General features: G+C 32.4%; 2 protein-coding genes across 3 annotated transcripts in view; one reads left to right on the forward strand and one right to left on the reverse strand.

Moving 5' to 3' along the window:
* LOC123704397 (serine/threonine-protein kinase BRSK2) overlaps window positions 1-13,802 on the forward strand; it is a 35,482-nt gene that overhangs the window by 3,750 nt on the left and 17,930 nt on the right. For both annotated transcript variants that reach the window (XM_045652757.1, XM_045652758.1), the window contains exons 3-6: window positions 5,131-5,225; window positions 5,631-5,716; window positions 6,032-6,172; window positions 6,969-7,119. In XM_045652757.1, coding sequence (XP_045508713.1) covers window positions 5,131-5,225; window positions 5,631-5,716; window positions 6,032-6,172; window positions 6,969-7,119 — 473 coding nt within the window. The remainder of the gene's footprint in view (window positions 1-5,130; window positions 5,226-5,630; window positions 5,717-6,031; window positions 6,173-6,968; window positions 7,120-13,802) is intronic.
* On the reverse strand, window positions 236-13,284 carry LOC123704396 (kinesin-like protein KIF23). The gene is made up of 3 exons (XM_045652756.1): window positions 10,613-13,284; window positions 880-1,016; window positions 236-358 (listed from the first exon to the last, which is right to left on the reverse strand). The coding sequence occupies exon 1, from the start codon at window positions 13,227-13,229 to the stop codon at window positions 10,614-10,616; it is 2,616 nt and encodes an 871-aa protein (XP_045508712.1). The 5' UTR covers window positions 13,230-13,284; the 3' UTR covers window positions 236-358; window positions 880-1,016; window position 10,613.

Genomic DNA, 13,802 nt, shown 5'->3' on the forward strand with positions numbered 1-13,802 from the left:
GTGGAATGACAGTGACAGACGTTGTCACTGTCATCGCGCGAGTTTACTGCGATAACTGCGTTAACTTTATGAATAAAATACACATTTTAAAAATAATAACATTGGTACCTAAGTATAGATATCTAAGAATTTGCAAAATTGACATAAATATTTCAATCGAAGTCTAGTTTACATATATTTTTTTTACATGATAAAATTTAAAACACTCTTTTTCAATAAAATAATCAATTTATTTCATAATCATAACCAATGCCGGGTCTACCTATATTTTATTCTATGTCCCTGTATCGCTGTACTCTTCTTTTACTGTCTGATTCTTCTAAAACAATTTGGAAGAGTGAATTCGTTAATAAAGGATCTGAAAAGGAAAATTTTATAGTTACGTTGTAATCTTAGTTTTCTAACTACTATGAGTGAAAAAAATTCAAAATCGAGTGTTTCACTTACAATTAAATGTTATAAACTAGAAAATATGTTTCCATTTACTAATCATATGGCTATAGATTAAACATTTATATAATTACTAGCTGTGCTCCGCAGTTTCACCCGCATTGTTCCGCTCCTGTTGGTCTTAGCGTGATGATATTATAACATAGCCTGTAGCCTTAGAGTATATACTACAGTCCTATAGCCTTCCTCGATAAATGGACTATCTAACACCGAAAGAATTTTTCAAATCAAATCAGTAGTTCCTGAGATAAGCGCGTTCAAACAAACAAACAAACTCTTCAGCTTTATAATATTAGTATAGATTAATTAGCTTTTTAATGGCGAAAAAATACTTCAAAGAAAACTTTACAAACATGTTACAGGCTTACAGCTAATTTCATTCATATTATTAAATTCATCATGCAAAAAAACACAATAAGTAATACTTACTATTACTAATAGCGTTAGCTTCAGCAGCACGTCTGTCCGCGAGGGCCGACACCGTAACACTGGGAGGCATCGCTTCAATCGCGCCGAGATATTCCATCGTTGGTTTCGCAACTACCCGCATTGTTAACAGTAGAATACTAAAATATATCAATTAATAAATATAAAAAGAAACGTGTAGGTAGTACATATATCACAGATGGTATTAAGAAAATAACTGTCTTCTTCTATATCTTATTCCGATTTCGATTCGCGACGTTTTTGAAAGACAGTAAAAATCATCAGCATAAGATCTTGATATAGGATAGCTTTTTTGAAGTGAAACTTCTCGCGTCAAGGCGTACGTACGTAAAGCGACGATTTTGGTATTTTGAATCTTGCCAAAGAAGTTGTACATACTTATTAGGAGTTTCAGGAAAGTCGTAATAAGGAAGATAGTAATAAGGATATAAGCTACCTAAGTAGGGAATTTATTAGATACACAGTTTATAATTAGGATTTAAATTAATAAAATTAAGCTATTGCATAGCTTCTATCGCGGGCCTAGAGCGCGGGGACCGAATCAAGAAATTCCGTAACGAAAAACTTCACGGTCCCCACTCCGACGGGCTCGGAGGTGTGGCTTGAAGGCATAGCATGCAATAGCTTTACCGCGGCAGTCCCCGAGTGCCACACGTCGTTTTTTTTATCATGTTTCACAAAGTAGGTAATGAGCAAGTCTGAGCAAGTTAATTATAAAATGTACGTGTATGAAAATTAATGTAGGAGTGCATAAAGTTTTCTCTAAAATAAAATTACCTATTACTTTATATCATTTTGTGTAACATTGTATGCCATTAAATAGACCTAGAGATTATTTTACTTCTTTTTATTCAAAAACTAGGTGTGCCCGTCGTTTCATATTCGGATTCAACAACGGGCAAGTGACAACACTCTATCGTTCTTTATATTTTCTACCCATATTAAATTGATAATTTTTAAAATGATGCTGTAGTAGTGTAGTATAGTCGTGAAAGTAGGTATAATAGGGGATGAAAGCCTGTATGAAAGTTCGTTATTGTCAAACCGATTTTGATGCAATTTGGTAAGAAAAGGAGCTGAACTTGGGAAAGGAAAAATGGTAGAAGGGGTTGTTATTACCGAATTCCACGTGGGTGAAGCCTCGGGAAAAGGCGGTTTATACTATGTTATTATAGTATTGTTAGTTTATATATTTTGAGTATCAAATTATTTAGCTGTTAATTAAAGTATACAGAAAATGTTTATTTATACTGTAAGTTGAAAAATTAATTGCTTCTTATATCAATTACGGCAAGCAAAATAAATCCTCTTGAGATATTGTCTCCTCGGAATATTGTTAGGTTTACGATGATGCAATATTTTCTTTAGACTGTGAAGTTTATTAAAAATATCTGGGTAGGAATTATAAATAAGTATGCTTCTTTTATGTAGTAGGATAGTACATAGTAGATTATAGGCACCTACCTATAAGTATTATTCTTATATTCATAAATGGATTTTGAAGTGAAACTTCTTGAGAACAAAATTTCAAGTTCGCATAGTATGTTATTGCGCAGCAAATACTAAGCAAATAAAACGTGGTTGCCTGTCAGAGATCACTGCACTTTTTAATCTTATTTTTGTAACCTTTATGTATATTTTGTTTCTTGCATAATAAAGTGTTAAATAAATAAATAAATATTGCATTACATTGAAACTTTTTACTTTTTAACCTTATAGGTACTTGTTAAGTGTTGTTAAATCATGTGGGGATGGGACATTTAAAGAAAAAATCGCATGCAGAAGCTTGTTTTCCTTATAACACCAAAATTACAATATATCCTAACACTTAGAGGAAAATTGAAGTTGGTAACACTTACACTGAAAATTGAAATGTCTCATAATTTAGGAATTAAGATAATTTTACTAACTTAATTCCTAAATAATTAATACAATGAAAAGACGAAACTTAATTAAAGCCATCATTTTCGCAGTCGGTTTAAAATGAACCCAACTTACCATAACAAGGTCTTCATGCTGAATAAAGTCGGTTTCGAGCGAATGCTTTGACATTTAATGTAATTATATAGAGCTGTTAACTGGTGAAGTATTTTACTTTTGGAGATAGAAATGTGCGGAGACCGGAGTTTTCTGTTTGAGGTAATTTTGGTATGAGAATTTTCTGCGCGTAAATTTAATTTATGAAAAAATTTTAACGAATATAACTACCTGGAAATTTATTAAAGTAGCTACTTACCTAAATTAATGCAAGTGAAAACCTACATAGTACGAATACGCACCTAACTACTCCCCTATTAAAATTTATCATATTATTAAATTTTTAGTAATGGGTACAATCGCTCACCGTGAAATGTGATACTGAGGAATTTAGGATCACTAACATTGGATTTTAGGAGTATATTTTGTAATTAATAGGGCAAAAGAAGAATTAAGTTCAATTTCATAGTATGATTATTTTTTGTACCTACATAACTTCAAATTTATCTTTACGATGTTACAGAATTGGAGTGTTTTTATTTTGAAAACTTAATACCTTCAAATTTGCTCCCCTTTAAATAAATAACACAAAGTATATAATTGGAAGGACGGCAAAATCTTTTACGATTGGAATCAATATTTGATACACATTCGCAAATAACAATATAAAATACTCACAATGTCCCTGGCGTTGTGGGTGCATATGGGCGACCCTGATCGCTTACCATCAGGCGTCGTGTCTGCTCTGTTGCCTCTTCTCTCATATGAAAAAAAAAATGTGTGCGTGTTCTAGTGTACACACGTAAGTAAGAAGTGAAACTTTTTTATGACCTTATTTTTCAAAAAATAATTGACTATATGCAACTTTACAGAAATACGTCGAATAACGCGTGGTAGGGATAAGAAAAAGATGGCGCGTAACGGAAAAAGGTCACGCGTAACGAAAAAATGTTACACTAAATTTTTTTCCAACCCCGATAAAGAAGTTTCACTTCAAAAAATACCTACCTCTGGACTAGTTCAGTCTCTGTTGAAAAACTAATAAAAATCGGATTCCAGTTGTAAATATACATTGTTGGACTACAAACCAATTGAATTATACAATATTTATTTAGATTTTATAACACTATGTAATAGTGTCACGGACGGTGTGTACCCACTGCCCATGTAGGCAATCCAATTAAACTAGAGTGCGTCTAATTTTATTTTAGCGTAAACCTTTCAAGTGCTAGACAAATTTAGTATTTACATACTAGCTGGATAGTATTAGATGATTTATTAGATTTGATACTTACAACTTATTCATGTTTAGTTTTAGCATTCAAATACTTTATAAATGATAATTTTTTAAAGAATAGAAACCAAGAGGTTAGGCCGCGGCAAGGCGAAAAGGCGAGTTTGAATCCCGCCTCGTGATCGTCTTTTTTCTTCTGGTGTTTCACAGATTGCTCACGCAATAAACACTAGCATTTAATCGGATTAATACTTAACTCTTATGTTCTTTAATCTCAATTAGTATCACTCACGAAGTAAATGATCTATTTATAGCGTAAATATAGATATATTTTTTATGTTTTCCAAAATAATATATCTACAGAAATATATATAATTGAAGCGTGACAGGCGAGGATGATGCTTATAAATTAATAGGAAACAATAATTGTACAATGCACATAAGAAAAAACAATTTAATAGAAAGACTAATTTAAGACTAATGAACAATTTAACGGCCTCATCGCTTGGAAGCGAATTACTTCATAGGCACTACACGGTTTAAACATTAAATTAGGGTATTAACAACTCTATATAATTCCAAGGCTTTTCACAGTACTATGATATTTAAGACGTAATTCCGCTCAACAATGATTTGTAAACATTTCTTTGAACCAATTGTAAAGTGAGGTATATGCATTCAAATGTATGATATTTTCTTCAATTTCTAACCGACCGCGACGTTTCCGTTAACTGTTTGTAGGTTAAGTACCTCCTAATAAAAGTAACTAGTTACATATCTATGTAATCTATAATAATAAATATTGGTAATCTTAAAATCTGGCGAGTTTGTTTGTTCGAACGCACTAATCTCAAGTATTTCTGAATCGATCTAAAAATCTTTCACTATTATTTACGTGATGACTGAGTACTACCACTGTACTACTATGTACCACGGTTGAATCGCCAGCCATAACGATATTTTCCACAATTTTTAACCGTGATCCTTGAAAACTAATGTTGTAATATCTTTTTTTTTTTCAGGCCTGGTAAAGCTGGGCGTCCACTGCGTGACAGGGAAGAAAGTGGCCATCAAAATTATAAATAGGGAGAAACTTAGCGAATCTGTGCTTATGAAGGTACCTAATTTATCTTATCTGTGCAAATAATGAAATTTATTATGCTAACTGGCAAATATTAAATTCAACAGAAACTACGAACTCAACGAATTTTTTTAAGTTACCTACACAAACTAATACCTAATCTGAGTACCTAATCGGGAGTACCTACATAGGGAATCAAACCTAATACCTTCCTAACCTAAAAATAATAATTATATAATTATAATTAAATTATATTCTGATCGCCCTATTTGGAACGTTAAAATTAAAATACTAACCAACATTGACTATATTTTTTATACTATCATCTTACTATTATAATATTATTATGATCATTTTAACCAGGAATGGAATACCATTGTTTGCAATAATATAAAATTACTCTAAAAAGGATATTAAACTTCAAACATTGTTTTTTTTCAGGTGGAACGTGAAATAGCCATAATGAAACTTATAGAGCACCCACACGTTCTTGGCTTGTCTGATGTGTATGAAAATAAGAAATATTTGTAAGTAAATTCATATTAATAATTTATAAATAAAAATATATCTCCTACGATAGTAAAATCTAATCTAATATAATAGTTACTATTACATTACGATAAAAATGCGAAAAATTATCGTATTTTCATAATACACTACGTATTAGTTCCTGCAAATTATTCAAGACGTGTTGCCACTGCAACGGTCGGATACCGAATGACACTTATCGTTAAAAAAACATTCATCTGTTTTCATTTGAGACGAATGTGCGAATACCCGCATATTTTTCAAGTGTAAATTTTACTGAAACTTCATGTAAATTTAATCGCCTTTATTTTCAGATACTTAGTATTGGAGCATGTTAGTGGTGGTGAACTATTTGATTATTTAGTAAAAAAGGGCAGGCTCACACCGAAGGAAGCGAGGAGGTTCTTTAGACAGATTATATCTGCGTTGGACTTCTGTCATAGCCATTCTATTTGGTAAGTTGGTTAAAGTAGTTAATGTTAAGTATGCTGGATGATAATGCATGCTTAGTTTGACGATAAGGTTATAAAAACAATTTAAATAAAAAATGGTGATAGATATTATTTTTCATTAAGAATTTTTCTATAAGTGCACAAAATTAACAATAATTTATTAAATTAATTATTATTTAAAGAACTGAAGTAGTTACATAATTTGGATAAAACTTAACGGTTCACAGTGGAACTAACTATAAAACAATAAACACATTAAAACGTGTTTTATCGATTTGACTAAACTCATAAACAGTTTTTTGATGACATTTGAGACGAGTCTGTTAGCATATTCTTTTAAGAAAACAATTTACAATACACATAGGTAATAAACAAAACAATATTTCCTAATCATATTGTTCTTCTTAACACAGCTTTTCTATACGTAACTAGCTTTCCGCACGCGGCTTCGCCCGCGTTTTCAAAGAGAAACCCATAAAGTTCCTGTTCCCGTGGGATTTCCGGGATAAAACCTATCCTATGTGTTAATCCAAGTTACCCTCTATATGTGTGCTAAATTTCATTGTAATCGGTTCAGTAGTTTTTACGTGAAAGAGTAACAATCATCCATACATCCATATTTACAATCTTTCGCCTTTCTAATAGTAGTAGGTTTTAAATTTTAATTTAATACTTTCCAAACCGGTGGTAAATATTAAATCATGTATTTTGACGATTCAAAAGTGTTTCTGAAGAGTCTAGTTGAATGAATAAATGTTCGGCTATTAATACTTTTCATTATTTTTCTTACCTGTTCCAGCCACCGAGATTTAAAACCGGAAAATCTGCTGCTAGACGAAAGGAACAATATTAAAATAGCCGACTTCGGTATGGCGTCCCTGCAACCAGCTGGCTCCTTGCTGGAGACATCGTGTGGAAGTCCACATTACGCTTGTCCAGAAGTTATAAGGGTATGTATTTTGTAGTTATTGGATTTGTGTTACCGATTGAATAAATTTTTTGTCTGAGGATACGATAGGTTTAGACGGAATATATTTATTTTAAACCACATTATTTATTTTTTCTTCGTTCAATAAAGATTAAAATATTTTTTGTTTTGTTTTTTTATTTTCTTTACCTATTTATTTTTGCTTTTATTTTAAAACCCACTCGAAATAATAATTTAAAATACTACATACATCATAGGTATACATCATTTACATTTAATAAATTTCGAAGTTTTATCCTTATTTATGAAGCATTAGGCAAAAAAGGAAACAACATACTTTACACATATGTATTTAATACAAAATATAACAAAGGTAACATTACAAAATTATGTTAGTGTGTTTGTACATAATTAACTGAAAACTACCCTCATTTGAAAACAATTAACCTAAAAAGATGAAATAAAGCTTAAATAATCAGATTCATCTTAAAAACAATTCGCTTGATTTCGCAGACATTTATAGCTCTGCCTCTTTCTTTCACCTATAAATATGTTATGTAGGAGGGAGACGGATAGCTATCGGTATGTTACTTTGTTAAATGTATCAATAAAAAATATTCGTTGTAGAATATTTTTAGTCGAAAAATATTATTATGGTATGTAAGCATCTCTTTCACTCTAATAGCAATTTATAGGCGATGGAAAGAGACAAATCTATAAACAAATCAATACACAGATGATTTAGAAAACTAGGTATCCTTTAAACGTGTCCTTAAGTTGGTGCTATGCACACACAGTTTTTGTTCATACCGTCCTAGTACATACTTGTACTCAGATGCATTTTAAGTCACGTTATTAAAAAAAGATTACGTTACTTAAACTAAAAAAAAACATTTCATACCACCTTAACCATCAAAATCTATTTGTACATAACACAATTTTTCTATATACCCTCTTAAACTAAAAGTAGCAAGTAATGCAAACATCACGAAAAATGATATTATAAGTAAAAGGGTGTAGATAGGTTACCAACACAACATTTAATCTTCAAAAACGGTCACACGATTAGACGTCAAAGTGAGATGGCATGATTCTAACTATCATGAGTGAAAAAGAGACAACTGACATAAATTCTGGCTAAAAGTAAATTTTTTAAAAAATTAAGCCACATTACAACGTGCCAGAACGATAATAACCTATCTACATATTTACTTTTAACAGCATTGAAAATACCCTTTTATTAATGGTATCTATCTAACCATCCAAACTTTTGTACCAGTTATCACATAGAAAACTAAAAATAATGGATACAGAAAATTAGTAAATGAAAACTATAATAACAACATAACTTAGGAAAACTAATACTAATTAAGTACTAAATAATACAATAGTATTAATGAGAAAGCCAGTTAGTTCTGACATATTTTACGATTGAAAATGTATTTTGAAGCTTTCACGAAAAATATATTTCCTTATGATAACAATCAACCTTGTTTATGTTGATGTTTATGATTATTGCATTATAATATCTATTTTAGTAATATACTGAACTAGGAGAAAAACATTTTTTTTAATCTACCCTCAAGTAATATTATTGTGAATAGCTTGCTCATGATTTAATATTCAATGTTTAGATATTGTTTATCTTCTATTGAATTATTATGTATATTTTTAATGCTTATGTTCTAACAAAATTAAATAGTAACTAGTAACTAGTATAATGTGGTTAGTATAAACAAAAGTAACAATGTTTTTTTCTAGGAAAACTGATCAATTTATAAATAATTGTGATGATATAAACTAGTTTGAATACCAGGCACTTGAACTAGGTTTAACAGAAGCAACTTTGAACTAAATAAATACATATTCTTATCACAGAAAAAAATCTTGTACTATTATAATTATACATATACAAAAAAATTCAAGAGGAACTGAATTACTTGTTGAGCAATTAAATATTAAGTAAAAAGACCGAAAAAAAAATATTTTTGTCATATTTTCTAACCATATTAATTAATCTGTTAATACTGGTACATGTTGTATATATTTTATTGTTACTGCAGTAAATGGATTTTTACATTGGAAATTTTTCATTAGAACTTTCTAAAACAAGAGTTAATACCAATATCTTGTTACAAGTTACAACCAAAGGGATATTTTGGTCAACCTATAAAATATATTGCTACTAGCGGTCCTCCCCGGCTTCGCCCGTGGTACATATTTCGCAATGAAAGGTAGCCTATGTTCTTTCTCAGGGTCTAAAGATTGTCTGTGCCAAATTTCATCAAAATCGGTTGAGAGGTTTAAGCGGGAAAGCGTAACAGACAAACAGACAGAGTTACTTTAGCATTTATAATATTATAGTAGGGATGTTCAGAAGTCTGTAATGACAATAATTATGTAAAAAAAATATCATAATGGATATATCTTTTGCTTATAGGCCAATATGAATTTCTAATAAGAAAAAACCTATCGAAAGATTAATAAAAAAAATGTGTGCGTGTACTAGTGTACACACGTAAGAAGTGAAACTTCTTTATGACCTTATTTTTCAAAAAATAATTTATTTTATGCAACTTTACAGAAATACGTCGAATCACTCGTGGTAGGGATAAGAAAAAGATGGCGCGTATCGGAAAAATGTCACGCGTAACGAAAAAATGTTACACTAATTTTTTTTTCCAACCCCGATAAAGAAGTTTCACTTCAAAAATGCTCAGTGGAATATCTTGAGCTAGATAGATACTTAAGTTTTTAAAGAAATTAATTTATTTCTACATGAACCTAGAAAATTCTGTTCTATGGAAGTAAGATAAATATATCCTAAGTTTTAGTTTTTATCCTAGTTATTTATAAATAAAAGCAATAATGTGCAAAACATGAGAATTCCTCTGAGGTAATTTAAGTGATTATTTTGAATAATATCAGCAAAAATACTAAGCTAATGATCACACATATATACACATACACATTTGTGAAACTTTCTGAGTGATTTATTTTAATGCATCTTAGGGCTGATTTTTTAATCCTTGGTTAAAACTTATTCATCGAATAACATATTAAACTACCATTTCAAAAATGTATTGTAATTGTCCATGTATGACAGTTTACAGGTGACATTTTCATATGTTCATGTAATACTATATAATGTACGGATAAATTTTAACCAAGGATTGAAAAATCGGCACTTACAAAATTTTATTTTTAACAAAATAAGTTTTATGTGGAACAAAATATGTGGTAAAATACTATCAATCAAGCTAATAAAGTTAATTAACTAATGATTTTTATATATTGCATAACAACAGAAAATGTTTAATTCTTTTACTTAAGTACGTAAGAAAAGAGCTCCCACACAGTACTAGTAAATATAGTACCAGATACTACTACATAGATAACCGTAGAAAGAGCTTAACATTCAAGGACTTAAAATTTATATGAATCAAATTATATAATCTAGTATAAACATAAAATAAATCACCAGAAAGTTCCAACCAACAAAAGAAAGTGAATACCTCAATCGTCATCCACCCTTTGCTTTTTACTCGTGTTCGACGGCGTCTGCGGAGGCGAGCAACCTGTATCGCGCCGCTTACCGGAATGTCTTGCACACCCAGACGTCCTGTTTGTTAACGACTCCCGCTCTCTTTCTTTGGTCGGAGAGAACTGCTTCAGCATCTCTACATCGTTGAATATAACTTGAGCACCCCCACCGCATGTTGGCACTATATCTCCCTTGTATAATTTCGTTTCTAATTCGCCATCTGTATCTTGTTCTTGCGATATTAGGCAGTATTTCGACGTTTTTGAGTTCGCTATGTCTTTCACGTGTGTTAGTTTGTTTACTAGTTTACTATTGCCAATGCTAGGTTTCATAACCGTTCCCATGGGGACGAGTTTGTTTGGCGCGTGTTCCACCCAGCCTCTGCCGTCTTCTGATAGCGATCTTCTGTGTCTAGGATTCGCTATGGCGACACCTCGTCTTGATGTTGGTGTGTCACGTGTTTCTTTTGTATGACCAGAGCTGAATGGTGTTAGTAAATGGGCTGGTAGCGCTCGCGGTGTGGAGCCTGGTGTGAAATCTCTGCCGCTAGTTTGCGCTCCCATTTCTAAAGTAGATCTAGGCGCTGCATCGTCCCCACGGTCGTTTAAAGCGCATGCAATAATACGCAATCTATTCTCTTTTTCTTCAATTGCATTGCGGAGACGTTCCTTTTCTGTGTTTATTTCTTTTGCCTTTTCGTGTTCGGCAGCGATCTTGTGCTGGTATTTTCTTTCGAGAACCTTCTTCTGTTTCTCTTTATCAAGCTTATTTTGGCTGAGGAGGAGCTCCTTTTCTTGTAAGTCACGTTTCAGGCCAGATGTGTATTCTGTCATTTCGGCTAGTTTCTTTTGATGGTTTAATGCTGCATTCTCTGTAGCAGTAAGGCGGTCTTCTAATGCTTTCACTCGTCGTTCAGCAGTGGATAGCTGATTGCGTAGAGACGTGTTTTGGATCCTCACTTCAATTGACTCATTAACTAATTCTAACAGCGCAGACCGTAATCTTTCATCTTTTATATCCTTGCTTTGTTTTAGAGTCTGTATGCGGCTTATACGCATTTCCAAATGTGCAATTAGTTCCTTTATGATATGAGATTCTTGTGGACTATTCATTTTAATGCTTGGAAAGTCTGGTCCTAGGCTGTACACTAGTCCTAAATCTAGTTCTAAATCTTTAGCTTCTGGTTTCATAATTTTATCTCGAGCTGCATTGAATAATCGGTTTGCTTTACGCCGACCAGACATCAAGCCTATAGTAGCAGCTATGTCTGTCACTTGCGACTTAGCAACTTCTACTTCTGACGCTACTTCTGCAAACCTCATTACTTGTAGCGTCTCATCATAATCTTCAGCTCTTGGATTGGCACAGACAACCATTCTAACTTGACCTTCACCTTCAAAGAAGTTTTTGAATAGATGAGTGAGCTTTGATTCGCGATAAGGTACCATATTGTTAGCAGAATTAGTTTGATTTTCCCTTAACACCTCGAGGCAAGTACGAAGCGTCATTAGTGACTTATTTATATTACCAGCTTCACGGAGGCGCTGTCCTGTGTTCTTTGTTCTATTAGTTCGTTCACTACCAGCCAAATCGACAAGGCTCAATTGACTTATGGAGAGGAACTTTTTGTTTTGAATAACAGCCTCTCCCATTTCATCGACAGGTGCCTGCACAAGTCGGATTGTGAAGATGGAGTGGCTCCTACTGGATTCTGTATTAAGCGTCGTATGAGCCATTCTCTTCCGCTTTAAACCAAGATAGAAAGCTTCAAATGCTTCCTCTGCAGATTTAATTTCAATCTCCGTTACACCATGCACATACATGTTATGTGCTGCGTCTTCTCTTATCATTTTGACTGGTAAATTCTTACTTAATGGCCCGTCTTCAAGTAAATCAAACACACTATTATTGTATACTTCTACATAAGTTACAAATACACCATATTGATTGTCTTCATTGATTCCCTCTATTTTTGTTAAATCATTGTTAGACATTGCCAAATCTGGGTTGGAATTATTTTTACGGCCACTTTTGAATTTGTGTAATTCCTGTTGCCTTTCCAACATGGCTTCAGCTTCGCTTTGTATGTCGAACATGTTCATTTTATCAGGTTTGAATATATATTTGTGTGCTTGTAGCTCATTTATAGTTTTGAATATGACATTGAGGCATCTTGGTAGAATACCACAATTGTTCGGTTCGCCTGTCATGGTGAAGGTTTTACCGCTACCAGTAACTCCATAAGTGAACAATAAGCCATTTTTACCTTTGAGCAAGCCTTCACAGAGAGGCAAAGCAACTTTGTCGAACACATCTTGTTGATTAGTTTCCGGCGGGAACACTTCTTTGAAAGTATATTTCATTGTTTTGTTGTTTTCGTTCCTGTAACTGATAGCTGTGGATGGCGGCGTCATAAGGATCGTTGTTGGAGACAGTATTTTGATACATGAAGTATCATTTTCACGCTGCATAGGCCGCAAACGGCAATAAACTTGTACAGGATCCCTTTCTCCCTGGCATAAGTTTTGTTTGCTCCTAGCTGGCGTTCGCATTTCGTTCAGCTTTGGTTTCGATCTCGCAGACTTCATTTTCACTAAATTCACTAACTAGTACACTATTTTCGATATTTGCACAAAAATTAGTTCTAACGGCTTGAAAAAATCAAAGCAACGGTCGTTCGTTTCGTAAACTTTAAATCTTAAAAGTTTGATTGTAACGTCAAAGAGGCAAAGAGCGGAACGCATTTATCTATCTCCTTCCCACTTATGTATTTGACATATCTATCGATATTGCTCTCTCGCTTTTGCTAAATAAACGGCTGGAAAAGATAGTCTATGCATAATGGTCGGATTATATGTCTGTCATAGTTGTCATCAAAGTTTGATGTTGCTATATTTAAATAGCAGAAACCCTAAATTATTTAAAATAAAAATTTAAGATAAAATTAATGAAAAAGGAAACTTGTATAAAAGGATATTTATTTGATTTTTGTGTCCATTAAATGTGAGTTACATTTTTAATAATCTTTAAAGATCGTATTTTGATTGAAGTATCATGGTATTCATAATCTGTACTTTCTAAAAATTTAAAACTTCAATCATCAATGTCATCTGTTTCATTGTTTACAAACAATGCTGAGCTAAATTTTAAATTATTTTTCA

The sequence above is a fragment of the Colias croceus genome, chromosome 29, assembly GCF_905220415.1.
Source record: "Colias croceus chromosome 29, ilColCroc2.1".
NCBI lineage: Eukaryota > Metazoa > Arthropoda > Insecta > Lepidoptera > Pieridae > Colias > Colias croceus.